Source organism: Helicoverpa armigera, chromosome 6 (assembly GCF_030705265.1).
Source record: "Helicoverpa armigera isolate CAAS_96S chromosome 6, ASM3070526v1, whole genome shotgun sequence".
NCBI classification, from domain to species: domain Eukaryota; kingdom Metazoa; phylum Arthropoda; class Insecta; order Lepidoptera; family Noctuidae; genus Helicoverpa; species Helicoverpa armigera.
In genome coordinates this window covers 9,836,154-9,856,273 of record NC_087125.1, presented here as the reverse complement: position 1 = coordinate 9,856,273, position 20,120 = coordinate 9,836,154, and the positions used below count along the sequence as shown (strand labels likewise).

The window sequence follows — 20,120 nt, the reverse complement described above, 5'->3', positions numbered from 1 at the left end:
ATGAAACCTTACACATCACCATCCCAATATACCTACTGGCATTCAAACTAAGATGACAGCAAACAAAAAGAAAAATAAAATTCCTTGTAAAGATGACATTTTGTCATGGCCTCCAGTTTCGTTTCAAAATTTAAAGTAAAACATTCTTGTTAATTTTTATAACAAAATTATATTGTAACAATAACATTTTTATAGTCAAAATTTAATTGTGTTTTTTTATCAACCACGACGTTTAAATTTAAAGTGAATATTTCAATCGAAAGCTATAAAAATGAATGACGTGATGGTGGAAGTTACTGAAACTGGTAACGAAGTCACAAATGGGAATGGTACTGCAATCGCAAATGGGAACGGGAACGGAAATGGTAATGGAAATGGAAACGGTAATATGGAAATAGACGATGATAAAGACAAGAGAGTCAAAATTCAGGTAACCATAATATTTCTATATCTATTATAGCAAACAATAACTACCATTTCAAGATTTCTGAATTTTAAAATCTTAAAGTATCTCAGAATTTATTTATTTATTATTTATTTAATTAAATAGTGCCTATAGCCATAGTCTATATTAAAGGCAAGTTTTATCATAATCCATTCGATAGTTTTCGCGTGAAAGAGCTACAGCATGCATACATACTTTCTTTCGTGTTTATAATAATAGTAGGATACCTACCGAATCCTGGATACAGTTCTAACAAAGAATACACTTGCAGCAGTTGTAGCCCATTAAATATGTATGTTTGATTTATTTAATAAAGAATATATGTATACCTATGTATGTTTGCGATTCGATTGTAGGTTGAAGGTGAAGATGAAGTGGTGGAGGCCGAAATGGGTCGCAAACAAATGAAAAGATTCCAACTGCCAAACCTACCGAGATGGTGGCAAGCTGTTATTATTCAATATGCGTGAGTACAATGTTTAATTTCCTAGCTTAATTGTATTTATCGGCACGAATCTTGAGCGCTGACCTTCATCTACGCAGAAGTGATTTATTAGCAAAGAACCAATCCCGAGTGACGGCTATGACGCAATGAGCTGCGCGCCAATCACCGCTCTAGCCCGCCCCCGCTCATCACTTCACACCACAAAAGGGACCCAATAAATGACTTCTGCGCGGGTGAAGGTCAGCGGTCAAGATTCGTGCCGATGATTATACCTATGCTAAATAAGTACATAGCTTTTGAACTGAAACTTGATTCATGACGTCTTGATGGACTGCTGGCTTCCAAGTCCTAGGTTTTAGCAGTTTTGTTTCCAACGTAAGTCTTGCGATTGCTGTTATAGATATGCCATCTATCATAATTCTTGCCGAATGGAAACTGTAGTCAGCTGTATTTCCAACTCAAATCACTCACATGAATGTTGCCTACGTTAGTTTGTTCGAGCTTAGCCGCTGAGTTTTAGTCTAGTTTTAATACCAATATAACAATCAATGGCAAAAAGCTTTTCTGTTGGCGAAGAGTGAAGTTACCAATTTATCTAATTTGAAAACGTTGGAACATCTGGCTTTTAAAAAATACAGCTGATGGATCAAGATCGCGACCTCCATGGTCACTCAACAACAACCTCTTTTCAATTCATTACCACAGATTACTAAATAAGCATTACCTTTAATGAACACTAAATTGTTTCTAAATGTTACCTACATAATAAGTGAAGATGTAATTAGATAATAATCCAAAAAAACGAGTTTACTAATAATAAGTTTATTGAGATGAAATTGGGATTTGATCGTTTTGGGATGATAGAGAATATTTTTAGCCTCTTATTTGGGCTTCATCAAATGATATCTTTGGAACGCCACAAAAAAAAAAACCTGATCCGAGTATTATTACTGACACACATTCGTACACACAAACATCCCTATGAACTCATATCGTACCATATTTAATTAGTATCGTTCTTAGCAACAGATAGACAGCCCACAACTACAATCATAAAAGTTTTTATTTAGATGTGACATTTTTATCATAAATCCAACTAGTTCATTAGACCTCCAAATTGGTTGACGTCAGCCTAATCATATATTTTTATAACACTAATGTAAATATGAAGATATGAAGCACGTGCCAGGGTTCACGTGACCTCCTCCAGTTAGAATATCGTAACATCTTTATTTCGACACAATAAGCGACAGAACTACATTACCTGACGCCCATCACACGGTATTCAAGGGGTGCTTCCATAAATCAAACGCTGAAATATACGAGGTCTTAAAAGCTCACGCGCTCAACACCTGCTAGGGTATTAAAAGGTGACAGTCATTCCTATTGTTACGCACTTATTTTTATGAAGAGTATTTATTAGCAGACTTCCCAAAAAGGTGGAATTGAGAAAATTCCGATGCTTTCCTTTTTTCTAAAATTTGTTTTTAAATTGTACCTACATTGTATGTTAACCTAAAAAGCAGTAATTGTCGTGAGTCTGTGAAGGCCGCCGCCGAGGCATCCGGCTGACCCGGTCGCGACCGGCGACGTTGGTGCTATCCGGGTCAACTCAGGATGAAGCGGGTCTACAACTGTGCCGCATTTAGGCTGAGTGTCCACTAGATAAACACGATTTTAAAGAAAGTGAAAACAATTATAAAGTAAAAAATAAAGAATACATACTTTTACACATACTTTTCTGATAAAGTAAAATTGCAAAGCTCAAGCCTCTCCGCTGAGCTTTTACCAATCAAAAGAAAACGTAAATAAATTCACAACTGTCGTATTGTCTTGCAAATTAACTATTAACTTGATAAAAGAAAATATTAATAGCTAGTCGTGTCTATGGCATCAGTGAATACGCGGGGAATTATCCATGAAAGGTGTCGAGGCGGGAGATTAATGTTCGCGTGTGGAACACGTCGGGTGTCGAATCTATGGGGGAAGGGGTGGTCGGAAAACTATGATGGCGGCGGCAGTCATTGCACCTTAAGCCGCGGCTCGGGCAACATGCAACTGTGATTATACTCCAAGATGCAGCGAACACCGTCCAGTGCTTCCGAAGGCTCGTTTTGGACGACCATTGAGCTGCTGGCTGGTCGCGGCCGGAGGAGATCTGCGGCGGACCCTGAAGACTATACCACCTTCCTTGATGTTCCTTCGAGAAGAGCCTCTACGCTCAGGTTCAAATTACATATCACTTAATTAGCACCGTAATTATTTTAAAAATATATAACATTTATTTACTACACTGTATTACATTATATATCACATGCAACACACAGAAAATTCAAATCACTCCCACACCATTAATTTATAATTTTATTCACTGAAAGCTTTATACTCTTTCAGTGTTTACAACTTTTCACTAAGGGCGGCATACCGCGCTTGCAATAAATCACGTTTATAAAATATTTGCACATTTCACAGCTTATCAAAACATGATAATGTATGAATTTCGAGCTTGTTTGTATCCGGTTAATTTTACAAAGGGATAATAAATCAACGGGAAGTCTTAGCGTGTTATCGACAAGATGTGGCCACGAGACAAGCCATTGTTATGGTTCAAAGTACTCGAATGATAATACTTATCGTATCGATAAATAGGTATTTTGCGTCATTCGCACCCTCGCATATTCGTTTGGCATAAACATTTTATAGAATTCCCAAAGTTTTTTGTTTTGGTTTCCAATTTTTTGTAAGTAATAAAACTTTACCCGTTGAAGTTTGATAAGTATGTTTCACATTTGTTTTTGATGATGCTTGACTCATGGTAACATGAAAAAAAGTGCTATAACTACATATAAAATTCGATTAGTGTTTCCAAAACAAAGTTAATTGGTATGCTTATCACGTTTATGTACGTCTGTAGTTAAAATTAAAACGAAGATACCTATATTTTATGAGTATTTTTTGTATGTTTTCTTCTTGGCCTGAGAATTAATTAATTGGTAAGATTAATATTGTAACAATTTATTAGAATTTACATAAGTATAACTTGTAAAAATACGGTCGTTTTGCAAGATATTACCTACCTATGTTGCATTAGCTACCTCACTTTTCTTCTATGCCGATACTCGAAGTCGTTCTTATTCGTTAATTATTATTATTTCTGAAGTTCAACGATACAAATGATGTTGTTACAAACTGTATTATCTAGATTTTCGTGACCTCATTGTCATTGACAATAATGATGTTTACGATTACCAAATCGTCATTGGTAGGGGGCCAATACAATAACACCAATTAGCGTCAAAAATATAATCTATATCCATATGAAATTAACGGACCGTTATAAGAAGATAACTTATCGGAAATAAATATAAATGAATCTTTATATTTTCCTTGTTGACATTCTTGATTCTTGTAACGTCGTGACAACTCCATTACGAGTTTTTCACGCGCAGCAAAATATGACGGCGGAGTAGTCACGTAATATTTTTATTAAGAGCTCTTTTTATTTTCTTTTATAACTGAAGCTTTTTCCTCTGGTTTCATAAGTATTTTTTGGAGTGAGATATTTTTCAAGCCTTTTCAATAGATGGTGCTTATCACATAAATGCGTTATTTAAAAGTTTTAAATCTATTATGATCTGCTAAAAGGGATTAGGAATTAAGTTTGTTTATTCATTCATCAGCAAGGGAAGGTTAAGCTTTTTAACAGTGAGATCCTAAATCAGAATTTAAATATCGTAAATTCTGATTAGGCTATGATGACTATGATATGACTATAATGGCTATGATTCTGATGGCTATTCCGATTAATAAAGACGAAAGACGTGGTAAAAAATAAAAATAATCACTCAGAAATAGCCAATTAGGGGTTATTAGTTTTTCTCGAAGTGTCATTGACATGTCGTAAGTATAATAATAAATAACAGAATTTTATAGTAACTAATCTCAGGTCTACGGCCTATACATTTACTGATGATGACGTAATTTCAAACTTGCGATAATTTTATCTCCCCTAGTTCCTACAACAGGGGCGATAGAATAGCGGATGTTTTTTGATATCCAAGTCCCGTGACCCGTATCTAATCTCTTTTTTTTAACGTTTAGGTACCTAACCTTACAACTATTCTATGATATTAAAGTATTGTAAGTTTAAGTGAAAATAATAGGTATCGGACATTTCAACAGCTGTAAAATAAGTATTATCTTTATGTGGAACGATGATGGGGCGGTGTAAAACTGGCAAGTGATTAAATGTAAATATCCCGGGATTGGGATATACAGACAAACATTTTTCCTTTCTTCTCTATCAGGGAATTAACCAATATTCTATACCTACCATAAAAAGTATACTCTTGAAGAAAATCAGCCTTAAACGATCAGAATCATCACAAACCTTGAGGAAACTCAGCTGTTATCAATCGCCAAGATTATAACTCATGTGAATACTGACATAGACACGTAAAAATAGAACCAACATGAACCAGTGCCATTAATAGCCAACAGTTTATTAATGAGCCATACCGACGAATGTTTTACAGCAAACGTGCGAGCCATCTTCGAACGAATAAATCACGCCTAAGTGAGTGATCCGCAATACATTTAATAGTTTGTTTCGAGTAAATACTCTTCGAATCTTCGAATCTTGTTTGGTAATCTCGATCTATTCGTAAAATTGTTAGTCGTAGAGATTCTGGACTGATAGGCATACAAGTATGATTTATTGCTAAATTGTAATCTTGCGACAATTTCGCAGTATTTGTTCGCATAGTAACTATTTAGTAATCTCTGGCAATAGTTTCAAAGCCCTTTAAGCTAAGCTAAACCACATTCAATATAAGCAGACGTACATGACATTTCCAGTTCCCAAAGGCACCGTACCATACCCGTCACATCTGTTCACAGGATATTTACACGTCCCCGCTCTAACTACGAATACCGATCACAAATAACGTAAATAACATTAATGACGACATCTTGGAATCTCGCCCATTCACACTTGGAAATAACATCATCCATTTTTATGCATAAAACATAAAAACTAATCCTCATGAAAAGTAGAACCGTGAAGTACATAAATTCTAAAATCGTTCAATGTCCGTGACGTTTAGTGGCTTTAAAAATATCACGGCTTACCGATTTACTGCTTGCGTTTCGTACTGTACGCTCTCATCAAACAATTTGTTCGTTTATTGATAGATTCTCGCATATCACATCTATTAAAAGAAACTACAGAAGAAATAATTACATTTTCGTATTATTCTCATGAGATAAGATACTTGAAAAGACCCATATGGTTGTCGGTCATTCAGCAACTATGAGTCAGTTGTATTGATTTTCATAGAAATAATTGAGTAATCAACATATTCAATCTATGTGTAACACATATTGTTACAATATATTATAAGCATAGAGACCGAACCGCCCATAAAGAGGTCTGGTAAGCTTTTATTATGAGCAGTTTCCACGATTTCCATAGTTCGTAATCATACCATTTTAGTGTTCATTTCTTAGTACACTAAACCGCAAAAGCTGAACTTTAGGACAGTGTTATGGCTGTAGTCTGGCGACAAACTTACTGTAGACAAAACGTAAAACAACAGAATGAGGTTAAACTTTGAATAGCAGTAAAAAGTAATATGGATGTGTATGGGTGTAAGTACGAATTTTATTGATCGTAAAGAGAGCTCTTTAATATCTCTTATCGAATTTTGCATCGAAAACTTGGTACATAGCAACTTTACCTACATTACCTAATTGATGTAGGACGTGAACTTTTCATGCGAAATGTCGATGTAGGTACTACACGGAAAGAGCAAGATTTTTTTATTACGATGACTTATCTGTACTCAAGACAGTTTAAATATTTTCAAACACACATCATTTGCGGAAAAGCTTTCATGAGTCACTTCATGACTCAGTTCTGCATTAATCACGAACTTTTAACGTACTTTGAGATTTTTGGCGTTTACTCTGAAACTGAAGTCTGAAGTGACGAATAGATGTATCGTCACGCGTAATTTGGGTTCCGTAAACAGTGACGTCACAGTATTACGATATGCCACAGATAACTAAGAACTATTTTCTGTTATGATCGTTTATATTGGTGTGTTGCTCACTGTTTACTTTATCCAACTGAAATTCAGACTGCGTGTGATTTGGTGTTGAGTAAGAAGCACGTATGGATATGTATACTGTATTAAATACAGATGTATATGATAGTAACTAAAATAAATCTTGCTGTACAAATGGATGGACGGATAATCAGTTTTCGGTACAGTAAAATATTTGTTGCATAACTGAAAGTGACACAAATAATAAAATGTATAGCCTAATCCAACATCATACTTCACTATCTAGACTCCGAAATCAATTTATTTTATTACTTTGAATAGCTATAAAACTAGTCAAACAATCGTCGTCGTATGCCTAGACTCAGATGACAATTTTCTTCAAGGTTTTTATTTTTTAGCGACTTTTACCTATATACTGACTTATCTAGTTTCAAAATATTATGTACTGTGTATTATTTTCTTCTTATTGATATTTGAATTAGGTTATAACATGACTCAATAAAATATTGACATATTTATTGTTGCTTTTCGGGGATAGGTATTTAGGGTTTTTCTCGAATCTTGAGGAAAGTGTTGTTAATACTTGTAGGATTCACGATAAATGAAATAATAAATGAACTAGTGTAAATATTAAAAGTCTGATAAAAAAATGAAAGCATTTTTAAGTCATCAGCTTGATTGCGTAGCAACCAATAAATAATAACACACATGAACTAATTACCGCGTTACACCCCAAACGGAGTCTTTTATCGGATAATTTTCAGTACCAATGACTATTTTTAGTAAATAAATCAAAGTTCAATAACACAGCGACACAGTGACACTGTTTTATAATAAAAATAAAAGTTTAGTAGGCAATATTGTCGCGAAGTCTTGTTGCTATTGACTTACTGAACCCAGACGTTTCGTTTCGATACCGATATGGATTCAAATGAGCCCTGTACGCCATAGATTTGGAGACATAGGAAAATTACATAAGGTAATTTTTGCGTACCTATTTCAAAGAATGATAGAGTCTACAGTTTGTGGACGTTTAGTGTTTGCTATTCCGACTATATGATGTTTCTTTGGCTTAAAAAAATGCTTTTAGTGTGCGAAAAAATGGGCTATGTTACAAAAGTAGTTGTGTCAGCAAGCATATTGTCGAAAAATATCATAGTCATCATTTTAATTTGTTTGTTCTTAAGTATTATATTATATTTTATTATACAACTCTCATATAGATTACATGGCTCCGTGCGTACGTGTCACCATCCACGCAGTTCGTCGGGAACTCTCGGAAACAGGGTGGACTGCTTCCTAGCAACTGATGCCTTTACCATAGAATATAAAAACTTGTAGACGATCCTATGCGTACGTACCTATATGTATGTCACTGAACCAATTTGAGAAAAATGAAAACCGATACGCTCTTCATTAAAAAAAATAAATACAGAAAAAAGTCCAGAGACATGAAATAATATAATCTTTTCTAATTGCTACTGTGAAAAAACATAATTAACTTTATTCCAAAGATGACCCCCACGTATAATATCAGAAACTTTAAAAAATTCACTTTAAAAAAACCAGTATAGATTACTTCTTTTAAACGATATGAACTTTAACTTCACTATCTGGGTACTTCGTGTCATGTGAGATCTTTAGCTAATAATAATTATAATCCGGGTTGTTTGCCCATAGTAGTGGAGTGATAACGTATTTTCCTGGTAAGCTGTATTTTGAAGTAATTAAAAATTATTTATATTAACAAAAATAGATAGTTTTCGTAGTAGTGATAGTAGATGAGAAGGAAGAATGACGCTTTTAAAACTGAAAGGCAATATCACAGGTCCAAAAAACTAAATTCTTCTGACTAATGGGCCTGTCTGTATATTTTCAAGTCTACAAGCAATTATTAGCTTTACATAATGGCGCTTTTATGTGTTTCGCTTCACGCCCCAACAGTGTAGGGTTGCAAAATAAAGTGATTTATTTCACGAAGGATTTAGCCTACGGATATCCTCCAAAAAAATTTGCGAAGAACATAAATCCTTATGGTTATTCCTATTTAGGGCAAAACTGACGTAAATATATGCAACTTTATGCATTCGGTATACAGTAACTTACAATAAGACATGCCGGTGCCATGTATGGTGCTGAGTCAACTATCAACAGTCACGTGAATTAAAGAACCTTTTAGAACGAACCCTTTTGTAGAACGGGGCTATAATAAAAAAAATGGATACTTGTCTCTTACGAGTTTATTTTTTAATATTGACAGATTTAATTATCTACTTATCGGTAACCTTACATCGTTGAACTTTGTCTTATAGTGACCGCAAATTGGAGGAATTCAATGCCAAAAAATAAGTAATCCCTGACCCTTATTGATTTTAACTGGAATAAACATAAGTAGACTTATCATAATCTTAAAATGTAAACCACTGATGATTTCCATGTTTTTAATGAAACTCTTTTCAGCCCAAACAAATTAAAACTACGCTTACCAAGTCGGTATCTAGGTGACAATTCCAAAAAACCTATGAACATGTAAATCAATACAAGTCACTTGGTGTTTCATGAATGAACCACCCAACGTAGTTATTCCATTGTCATTAGTATTTTATCGATAACAAGTACTACTTTTCATACCTACCAAAAAGAAGTGAGAAAACCTCTTTACACAAAATTTGTACCAACATGTGGTGTCGACGGGGGCCGTGCCATACCGTGCCAGGCCCATCGTACCCCGCGATAAAGGTCTCAACTATGACACTGAGCATATAGTCAGCAGCGTCAAAACTACTAAAAGTTTACGGCGACGTCGAGACGTCTGGCCGGCTCCCGTGCTCCCGGCATTGCTGTCAGATTTGCCGCCAAAACGACTGCAGAAAGAGGTTCTGGTGAATCTTCGCGGGTCTGGTAGGCTATGCTTTGTATTTTTTTTTTGTGTACATCTTCAAATGTAAACAATCGTGGCGCGTTTATTTGTTTGTGGAAGTATTTGAATATAGAACAGCTTCTCTAAGCTTGAATTTCTTTTTTTATTGCGTTTTTGAATAAATTTTGTTTTAATTTGTAAAACGATGTCGTGTTAATCGATTGCTATTCACGATTATTGAAGTAAAGTACAGTATCGTATGTTTTGTTTATATCACGATTCACATGTTTCTTTTTTTTATAGTTATAATTCATTATGATAAGGGTGGCATTGGTGTTTTATTGCTGTAATTTGTCTTTGTTCTTTGCTGAAATGGCGCCAAAATTGTGTTTTCATGTTGTTTGATTTATGGAAACATTAATTTTGGTTTTGTTGTCATACACATACCCAACGCTTGTTCTGAAAGTAACTGGACCTTGTTTTTAACAATAGTGAAAGGATTGTTAAATTCATTGTAGGTATTAGGTACTTAATAAATACTCGCTAATCATATTTGTGCTTTTAAATCCATATTCTACCAACGGCGAATTAGGCCTGTTTCAAAGAGCCTAATTTATGAAAACAGAAGTATAAGAGGAAACAGTCATCCATTTTATGCCTACTTAGGTTGATTCAGATTTACCAACAATATTGCCGTATGAAGTGAAATCTCTTTGTCAAAACCCATACCTTAGTCTTCAAAAGATCCCTTAAACCTGGTTTTCTTGTTTGTCGATCAGCTTCTCGCACCCGCATGTCCGCGCCCGGCTGGAGAAGCACATGGGCTCCAACCTGGTGCGGCTCACGGACAAGGCCTTCATGACGGAGCTGGAGGAGAGGATCCGCGCCGTCAATGAGGAGAACCTCAACAAGAGGATCACTACGCGCGTGGTAAGTATGGACTGACTATTTCTTTGGGCAGTTGACAGTTGCTGTCAGTGCAAAGAACGGTCTTTTCCCTTGAAAACCGACAGGTGTCAACTGCACAACAATATCGTTACCTCTATACCACCTGCTCAAGAAAAGAACAATTAAATCTTCACAGCTGTTCGCAGTAAGCAGAAACCTTCCAAAATCACCAATATTCAATTGCAAAATTCATGTCTTGCAAATGGTATAATAAGGGGAACTTTTAATAGACTGACTGATTCTATATTCATACATAAGATCAGACATGTTTCAGTAAAATGCTCATTTTAAAATTTATAGCATAATAGCTGAAAATATCAATATACACCCCATAACTTACTATAATTACTGTCAATCAATCAACTATCACTATAGCCTGACAGTTCGCAAGGCTTTCGTGTTCCGCAAATTAAACGCCAGTCATCATGAAACTAATTACCCACCCATCAGTCGGGTTGCTTTATGAACTTTACGATATCATTTAGTACCTGCGACGAGCAACTAAATTCCCTTAAAGTACTTCCCTAATCAATATAGCTTTTATTGCCGTAAAGACCTACTTACGCAACGTATTGAGATGTGTACATTTTATAGTTTCATAAACACTGCTGTCATGATGTAAAAGACGTAACTTTATTTGACACTGGCACAGTACCCAGTCTGTAGTTCATAGACCGATATAACATCATCTGCCTCCTTTTTCCCTGCCTCTTCGCAACCCATTACCCCCAAGTAAGACTGACTGTCAGACTTACGTTATTGGCTTCTGACTACCCATAACGACTGCCATAGATGTTCAAATGACAGCCGGGACCTACATTTTGTCATGCCTTCCGAAACGTAGTCATTGGTTTCCAATATATACTTAGTAAGTACCTACATACAAACTTATAAAAGTTGCATTGGTACTTGCCCAACCTGGAATCGAATCATTTTACCCTTTTTACGTCGATCCATACCTAATAATTGATTTTTATCAATAGATGGACGAGATGGAGAGGCTCAAACGACTAATCCTAGTCGGGAAGACGCCGCTCAAAGAATGTCCACCGGAACTGTTCCATCATCCAGTGTTCGTTTTTTGGCGAATGGTCAACCGGGAAGTTAATCGCGCTTCCAAGAAACGGGCTGACATTTACTATAGAAAATTGAAGGCTGCTCAGAAGTTGGACCTGGTAAAAACTCTTCTTCTTCTAAATATAATAAAATGGAAACAATATTTGTTTGTCTGCCTGTAATAAATGATATTCTTATTCTTTGAAAAATTAATTCACTGTTCAAAAGCTACACTATCCATTCAAGAGTAGTATATCCAGGGACGCGAGCGGACCCATGAGAAACTGCTCCATAAGCAGTCTTCTATAAGCAGTCGTACAATTTTCAAATGTCCTAAATGGTACTGTCATCTTTTTTCAGTCCATGGGTGAAGAGCAAATACACGAAGAAGAAGTGAAAGGCAAAGAGCTGACACCGGAACAACTCCTCGCGAAATGCCGTGAGGAGATGGAACAGCAAACGCAACTGGATATTGAAAAAGGTGTTCGCTTCACGGAAGAACAGTTTGCACAACTGAAATATGAAACAAATGACATTAAAACGCTGAAGAATCTCTCGGTAGGAACCAATTTTTATGTTACTTGATAATTTAGATTAGTAGACAGAATGGGAGATCAAATGCAGTCTATGGACCTCTTTACGTTCATGTCACGCCTCTGAATGTAAAGAGGCCTCTCTGTCCCGAGGAATAGATCCAATGGATCATAAAACAAATGACGGTCGATTGTAGATAGTAGATATAGAAAGTTGTTGAATCGAATTTCATGAAGTTCTAAAAACTTTAATTCTGCTTAGAGAACACTTATTTTAGAACTGTATCGCGATGAGAATCTTCTAGATGGAAAGACAGCATATTGTATCATCATGATGTGTAATAATTATTTGTTTACATAGTCTAGTCTAGGGCATTGGTGATAGCTCGTGGTGAACCGGTTAGAAGCGGTATGACCAGCTAGGCTTGACCCCTGCTCGACCTGTGGACTCATCTGGCGCTCGTGTAACAGTCATTAGCCGGTGCAGCTACATACGTGTGCACTATGCACTTATAGTCATAACTTATTCAGACATAGTGTTATCTGTGCAGATTAGACTTTCGTACCTACTTTCGTTATCATATGCTTGACTGCAGAGTTTAATCTCTGCACGCGGTTTCACGTCCAGTTTCAAACATTTTCCCCATATTTTCAATACTTCTATAAAATAAATCAATATAGGTACTGAAATGTGTTTTCGATGTGTTGCCAAGGAAAACTAATTTGCATAAAAAAATGCCTTATCCACAGTTCAAAACGCTTTTTTGCCGATGGTTATATCATTTCTGCTTCAAAATAACGCATTACTTTTAACTGAACGCGTGCCCAGCTCACTTAATTGTATAAATTCGTGTTATTTCTTATCAAAGTCGTATTTAACTATTGCTAGACTTACTGCCCGATACGTTGTCTATTCATAAACAAAACTTTAAAGTAGGGCAAAACACGATTCATTGAAAATAAACTCAACAGACTGTGTTGGTCACTTCCAAGATTTTTCATAGAATTATATTTCCTCAAGATTTCCCCTAATTATTAATATACAACTTAAAATACTTTGCACAAAAAGAGTACCTAATAAAAAATTCAAAGCACAAAAGGATGGTAAAAACTTTTTGAACTGCGCCCATTTTCCTTTTTTTTCGCGAATTTAAATGATTTCCTTATGTACTCAGAAAACTTTACAATACAAAGTTGCGTGATCTTGGTGCATTGAACTTCAAACTTTCGCCATTAACCTTACCGAAGTTAACATAAACACGCCTAAATGATTTATTGCTAAAATCCTTTCAACGCTAATGCACACCACTGAATAAGGTCGATCAACAATTTATTCTGATTATGAAAAATTGTCTCTGGTCTTTAAAAATGTTAGGTACACCAATACACGTTTAAAGTAATAGACAATAACCGTCTTACCACAAAAACTTTTAAACGTCAGTTTAACACCTGTCTAAAAAAATGTCAAATTATGACGTTGAAATAAGGTCCATTTTGCAGCCACACTTTTTCTAGACAAGCGTTTGTCACAAGTTTAAGTTTTTGCAGTAAGACCATAAATAGTTTCGCTAAGTGAGTCGTCTGCAGGGGTCTTTAGTAAATTCGGCTCAAACTGGTTAGGAACTAGTTGGAATCACGTTAGAACACACAGATAAGTAATGACCCGACCTCACGACTCGCTCGTGTTATACAAACGTTGTTACCAGATACTAATTAAGTTTAACTGGACTCGGACTTAGGTACAAGTCATTCCGGGGCTGCTGGTTGTTCGAAAGAGATACCGCGGCCCTGGTACATAAAAGGCCTATGACGGAACACGACGGTTTTTAGTCAGTAAGAGTCTGACACTCCCTCACCGCTGCTAACCCACAGCGGGAGGGGTCATTTGATGATTTTTGACGTCGTTAAAAAAAAAAGGTACAAGTCATTAAGTACTAAGATTTATATTAAGATTTATTTCTTTAGACTACAAGTTTTACAGACTCGAAGTTATGTAAATTTTTATTTCATTGTTACATGATTGATGGAGGCGTTTTTCTTTTTCCATGTTTCCGTAAATGCGTATTCAATATTTCATAATCGAATAAAGGTTGCCTTCTGGAAGATTCGACTTAATTTCAAATAATTAAGTTATCTAGATAACATTAAGAATAGTATTAAATGGGACTAAAAACTTTGATTAACTTTAGTCAATCTTATTGTCAACCGCACAGCTATATGAAAACACAGCCTATGATATGAATTGAAAACACTATGTAAACGAAGTTGGTTTATTTTAATAATTGAGTTACGATTAGCTTATGACCGTGTTACTAAATTAATTATGTCTCAATTGCGTAATTAAAATGCATTGTTAATTCAAGCGCGTTAAATTCTAGACTAGACTATCATTCGTTGTTTATGTACGTAAGAAATTACGATAATATTATTTCCATAACAATGGTGAAGTTACGGCAGCAATGAGAGAATTTTGTGGATAGTAAATTATTTTTTCAATCGCCATTCTCTTTCGTATTCATTGGACTGAATTGAAAAATCCACGGGTGTTTGAAACTGTGCCCTATCCTCCATTGTAGTAAAATTTAAGTTTCATTATGACTTGAAATCCAATAAATATAACATATTTGCAATAAACATGTATGACATTTACAATCTAATCGAAAATAAATGATTTCTATTATCCTAATATTGTGTGCTCTTCGTAATTGTTGGTGAAACACGTAGAAATATTGAAACTACTAGAAGTTCGAAGTATCGAATAAGAATGAACTATTAATGATGCATTGTTTATATTATTGAACACTAAATTACGTACTCTGTGTCGGGTAGGATATGACGTCATTACTACATGCCTACTACATTCTAGCGGCGTGGGCGCATTCTTTCATTCAAAAAAAGTTCATTCAACTGAACTGTAGCATAAAATTTCAAATTGGAAAGACATAATCTTTTCCTGTGAATGAAATTAAAAATGAGTTGTTTTTCGTTAAGCTATGCATCTACCAAGAATTGGATACCAACAAATTTTATTGTTTACAAATTCAACGATAATGCGCCAGTCAGTTTTCTTCTTAACTGGACAATTAATTGTTATCTAATATTTACGTAAGAAAGCGTTCGTCATAATGTTTATCTGTTATGTTAATTAGACTTTGTTATATACTATTTTTTGCTGTTTTTTGCAGACGGTGGAGGAGTTGTACGCTTTGGCAGATAAGATTATTGGAACCAAACGTCTGTAGGATTTTTTTTTTAATTTTTAAGAGTAATTTATTCATAGCGTGATGTACCTGAATCAATAATATATACGTAATATTTGGTCGTTGGCTGATCTACGTCGTAATATTATATCAATAATAATGTCTCTTTACGAGATTCAATAAACATTGTAAACTGCAACGCAACGTAGTGAAAGTAAGCAACATGTTTTGTATTTAATAAATATCCATGAAAAATTATATTATCTTTTTGTCTCTTCATTGAAAACACAAGTTTAATACTTTGAATGTTTATTTAACTTAGTCATACTTATTAGATTATTTGTAACAATCTTATATGGTTAGAAACCTCATTAGAACTGTACCCAACATACATTTGGTACAGTAAATAAAATGATTACAATAAGAACTTGACTAGATTACATAACGAGTAAATTACATTTAGATACAATTAATTAACGTTGTTTATAAAATAGTGAACTTACAATGGCGATATTTGTCTATAATTCTTAGAGGGTAATAAAGATGAGTAAGGGGCGAATAACAGGAACATCCCCTTGTTTACAACGAAGATAATGGTGGAACGAATATAAAACTAAGATGTCGTAGCGCTACGCGGCGTAGCGCGGTGTCACAAGTGACTTTTGGGTCTACGGCGTAGCTGCGCGTAGATGAGGCCGGCTGGCTTATCGATGGGTTGGTAGATGTGGTGGCGAGGATCGCCCTTCGTCACATTCGCGGGGAACTTAGACATATCGATGTTGAGGTAGTGCTTGTTCGGCATCGTCATTTTGATCCAAGTTATCTGAGGACAAAATAGAAACAATCAATTTTAATTTAATCAATCATTACAGCATTATCTTCTGATGAATAATAAACACGCAAATTAAGAGAAATCGTATCTTGTTTGCCACGTCATAATGTCGCGAGTTCAAATCCGGCCAGATAGATACATCACATGATTTACTTCGAACGCAGAATTCATAGATACTGAGTTCATGCCTATTATGTTATCATGACATTACAGCTTCTGCACTCATCATACTAAAATGAGATAGTCGTTTTTATCTAATTAATGATAAAATGAGTTTTATAAACATTAGATTAAAATGTGTTACATAAAACTCCCCGAGTATTATTGCTGTTGGATTAAATCGATAACATCGAACGGATATTATAAATATGTAATACATTTACCTACTAGAGGGAACTGCACCATATGCGGTGTAGATCAATAAAAATATAGAACAAAAAAAGTCGCTACACACAACTTTGCGACGCGTGTAGAAAGTTAAAAGATGCCTTCAAATATGAAGACGGTACATATAAACGCAATTCGTACATATAAAAAAAAATATCTACTATTTATAAACAACAGGGACGCAATGATCGAACCTAAAATCACTAACAAATCCAATAGCCCCCTTAGGTTTCAATTGAACTTGATAACTTCTAACCTTTGGCTCACGTGACTGCTCGAAAACAAGTACAATGCGATTGTGTGTGACTGTGACGTCACAGCTCTGATATCGAGCGCCCATATCGTACGCCACCAGAATAGGCCACCAAGGAGTATTGGCTTCCGCGTATCAACTGTTTGGTCAACCGTTGTAAATAGGTACAAGACCCCCAAATTGGAATAGATAAAACTTTATTGAACTTTAAAATTAATTAATAAATAATAATTTTGGCCCGTGCCTTATCAGAAAAATATCCTTCACTGAAAATAGCGAATCAAAAATTTTCTAGCAGTATTTTTGCTTTGTATATCTTATGCAAATTATTAATATGCCAAAAATATAAAATACTACGTGGAATCTTCATATTTCGAAACTTATTATTTCCCCAAAATAATGTCTAGTGCGTCCAATCATACTTTAAAATTTATTTATAAGAAAAGATTCCCCTAGAGAAATCACCTTGCTGACTGCGGAAACTACTGCGGGATATTGACCGCTGGCTAAACTTAGAAACTTGCAATATTTATTTCTGTAACACTCTAAAAGACATTTTCACCTCCTTGTCTTATTCATTATCGGCGTGACCTACATAGCAGAAGTCTAAAAAACGATTAGCTGGTCAAACGTAGCAAAGACCTAAAATGACTGGTCGAAAATGTGTCTTTGAGAAACAATTTATTTCACAAATCATTTTGTAAAACGCGCTTCATAGTAAGTTTTACTTCTGTGTTTCAAATGAGAATATCAACCAACACCTCATTATAATGTAGGTTCCCCAATTAACATGATTTATAATCACAGGGGTCACCGCCAATGTTAAAAAAACACGCAAAAATAATAATTTCATCAGTACAGTCACACGCAACTAGTTACTGTTAATATAGCGAAAATTACACTCATTAAACTTCACCAAAGTTAGCTAGCTATTAAAAATAATTGTTACCATTAATGATAGTAAAAGGATTTTATCGCGGCACGAGGATGGCACCAACTATCGCTCGTCTGATTCAAATTGAGTAAATTAATATGAAGACTAGCGTAATTTTCGCAATAAACTTCTCAGCAAAGATAAACACACTACCTACTTAAATGGCAAATGTTATCGTAGTTATTGATAACAATATTTAGCAGAATATGCTTATACCTAAACTTTATGTATCTTCAACCCGTTTGCAACTAAGTAATCAGCAATTTCACTATTACTTCGAGCGTAGCTTTTGTATCTCAATTTTGCCAATGATGATTAATTCTTGAATCGAATACTAAAATATGCTTTAGTGAAGCATTTTCTAACTATGGAATATTAATTACCTCTGAAACTTTTTCTAGCACAGTCTTCTCAGCTTGATACAGGGTGTGTTGCACTGACGGCGAGTACACCCCAATGTCGGCAGGTCCCGCGAATTTATCTAGAATGGCGTCTTTGACTGTCAGCCAAGCGTTATCGAAGTCTGCTGTCCGCATGTTGTCGTATATCCACTCGGCTTCCACCACAGTACTGTTGACAAAATACGAAATTAGATACACTTACAAAACTACGAATAACTTATGAATACAAAGTGGCAAATTAAAAAAATTAAAATAGAACTGGTCTCGTCCAACAAACAGATAACAGAAGAAAATTTAACAAAGGATTTGGATTTTAAAAAGTGAAAAATGATATTCCGAAATAATTATGACATATAAATACCTGAATATTCTTTCGGCAGCATCCGAAAGGGTTGTGTATTCGTCTTGAACGAAATCCACAAAGGCTGACTGCGTCGTCTTAAGCACACGAAGGCCACTTAATCCGGATTTCACAGTCACTGCCTCTGTTCAACAAAGGAGAAAGTAAATTAATATAGATCCTAGAATAACTTGAATAACCACATAAAACTTGCAATCACAACTAACCATGTCGAGCTTGGCTCACTTCGCACCATCTGGTCGCAGTCGGCGAAAACACGAAAGCGTGGTTATGAGGCGCGCCCGCCTGGAGTCGCTCCCAAGGGTACTCTACGACTCTACACCTGGCCTCTACTACTTGCTTGTACATGTACAAGAAGTGGCCTACCACTACCGCACCGAACTCTTCGGGCGTCTTCACTCCATGCTTCTTCGCAAGCAGATACACAGTATTCTTCTGGGAATCCGTTGCTACCACGTCTTTATTGTCACCTATAACGTAAGCGCTTTCAGAGTGCAATTTTAATTCCGTGAACACTTCGAATTCCCTGATGGAGTGGAAATCTGCATCTCGCTGTACATGGAGGAGCTTGACAGCACTCTTGCCGTATCCGTGGTCGCTCAGTTCGAAGCGGCCGCCGGAGTCGGCAGAGGCTGTCAAAGCTGGTCCAGCGTTGAAGTTGCTGCTGGCTGGAGATTCCATTGAACTTGTGTTGGATGGCTTCGCGTAAATTCTGAAAACATGTTCAATTTAACATCAATTAATCACGATAGTCTATTTTGGGATTGAGAACCAGATAACGATTCTGGGTTGATTTATTGTTACGAACGTATTGACAGAGCGATATATTTACGAGCACAGACACAAACAAAAGGGCACATTAAGTTACTAGACAAACACAATTACACAATGTTAATTACCTGTTGATGCTTGCCCACGGCATTCTGTACAAGCCAATAAAACGATTAAATCACTTAATTTTGAGTGAATGCAGGAAGCTACGTCGCCGCATAGCCCAACGTACTGACTGTTCCGGCTGAGATGCTGCCCTCACTTATAAGAGTAACCTGTGACCTGCCTTATCAGCCGAGCACGCGCCCGCGCCGCCGCCGATATTGTAACACTCATTAATTATCTAACGCGGCACAGTGACGGATTACACCAAAACATTTAACAAGAAAATAAATAACGTTCTAGCAGAACCTTCGACTATGAAATACAATGTGTTTTTGAGAACTAATAATGCTTAACGATCGCAAATGTTCGCACCAACTACCCAAGTCACTCAACTCTTCTTTGAAGATAGGTCCACTTTCTGGCGTAAGATACTATTTTCTATCACTACGTGTGAGTCAAGTCCGTCACTGGTCACATTTATCAAATGTTTATACCTATACCGTGCTAGACATGAAGTCAGG

The 20,120-nt window shown here is 35.8% G+C and overlaps 2 protein-coding genes across 3 annotated transcripts; one reads left to right on the top strand and one right to left on the bottom strand.

The window, feature by feature from the left end:
- Nucleotides 1–97: 97 nt before the first annotated feature.
- On the top strand, nucleotides 98–15,803 carry LOC110371087 (uncharacterized). 2 transcript variants are annotated; one of them, XM_064035246.1, is made up of 6 exons: nucleotides 98–430; nucleotides 802–911; nucleotides 10,598–10,748; nucleotides 11,750–11,941; nucleotides 12,183–12,380; nucleotides 15,541–15,803. In XM_064035246.1, exons 1-6 carry the CDS (start codon nucleotides 272–274, stop codon nucleotides 15,595–15,597), a joined length of 867 nt encoding a protein of 288 aa, XP_063891316.1. In that variant the 5' UTR covers nucleotides 98–271; the 3' UTR covers nucleotides 15,598–15,803. The 2 variants fall into 2 exon arrangements, with proteins under 2 accessions (XP_063891316.1, XP_049691673.1); XM_049835716.2 differs by lacking the exons at nucleotides 98–430; nucleotides 802–911 and adding an exon at nucleotides 2,786–3,115.
- Nucleotides 15,804–15,847: 44 nt separating this feature from the next.
- Nucleotides 15,848–19,781, bottom strand: LOC126056768 (uricase). Its single transcript, XM_049850796.2, has 5 exons — nucleotides 19,623–19,781; nucleotides 18,930–19,435; nucleotides 18,724–18,847; nucleotides 18,345–18,531; nucleotides 15,848–16,378 (listed from the first exon to the last, which is right to left on the bottom strand). Exons 1-5 carry the CDS (start codon nucleotides 19,643–19,645, stop codon nucleotides 16,205–16,207), a joined length of 1,014 nt encoding a protein of 337 aa, XP_049706753.1. The 5' UTR covers nucleotides 19,646–19,781; the 3' UTR covers nucleotides 15,848–16,204.
- Between the last annotated feature and the right edge of the window lie 339 nt (nucleotides 19,782–20,120).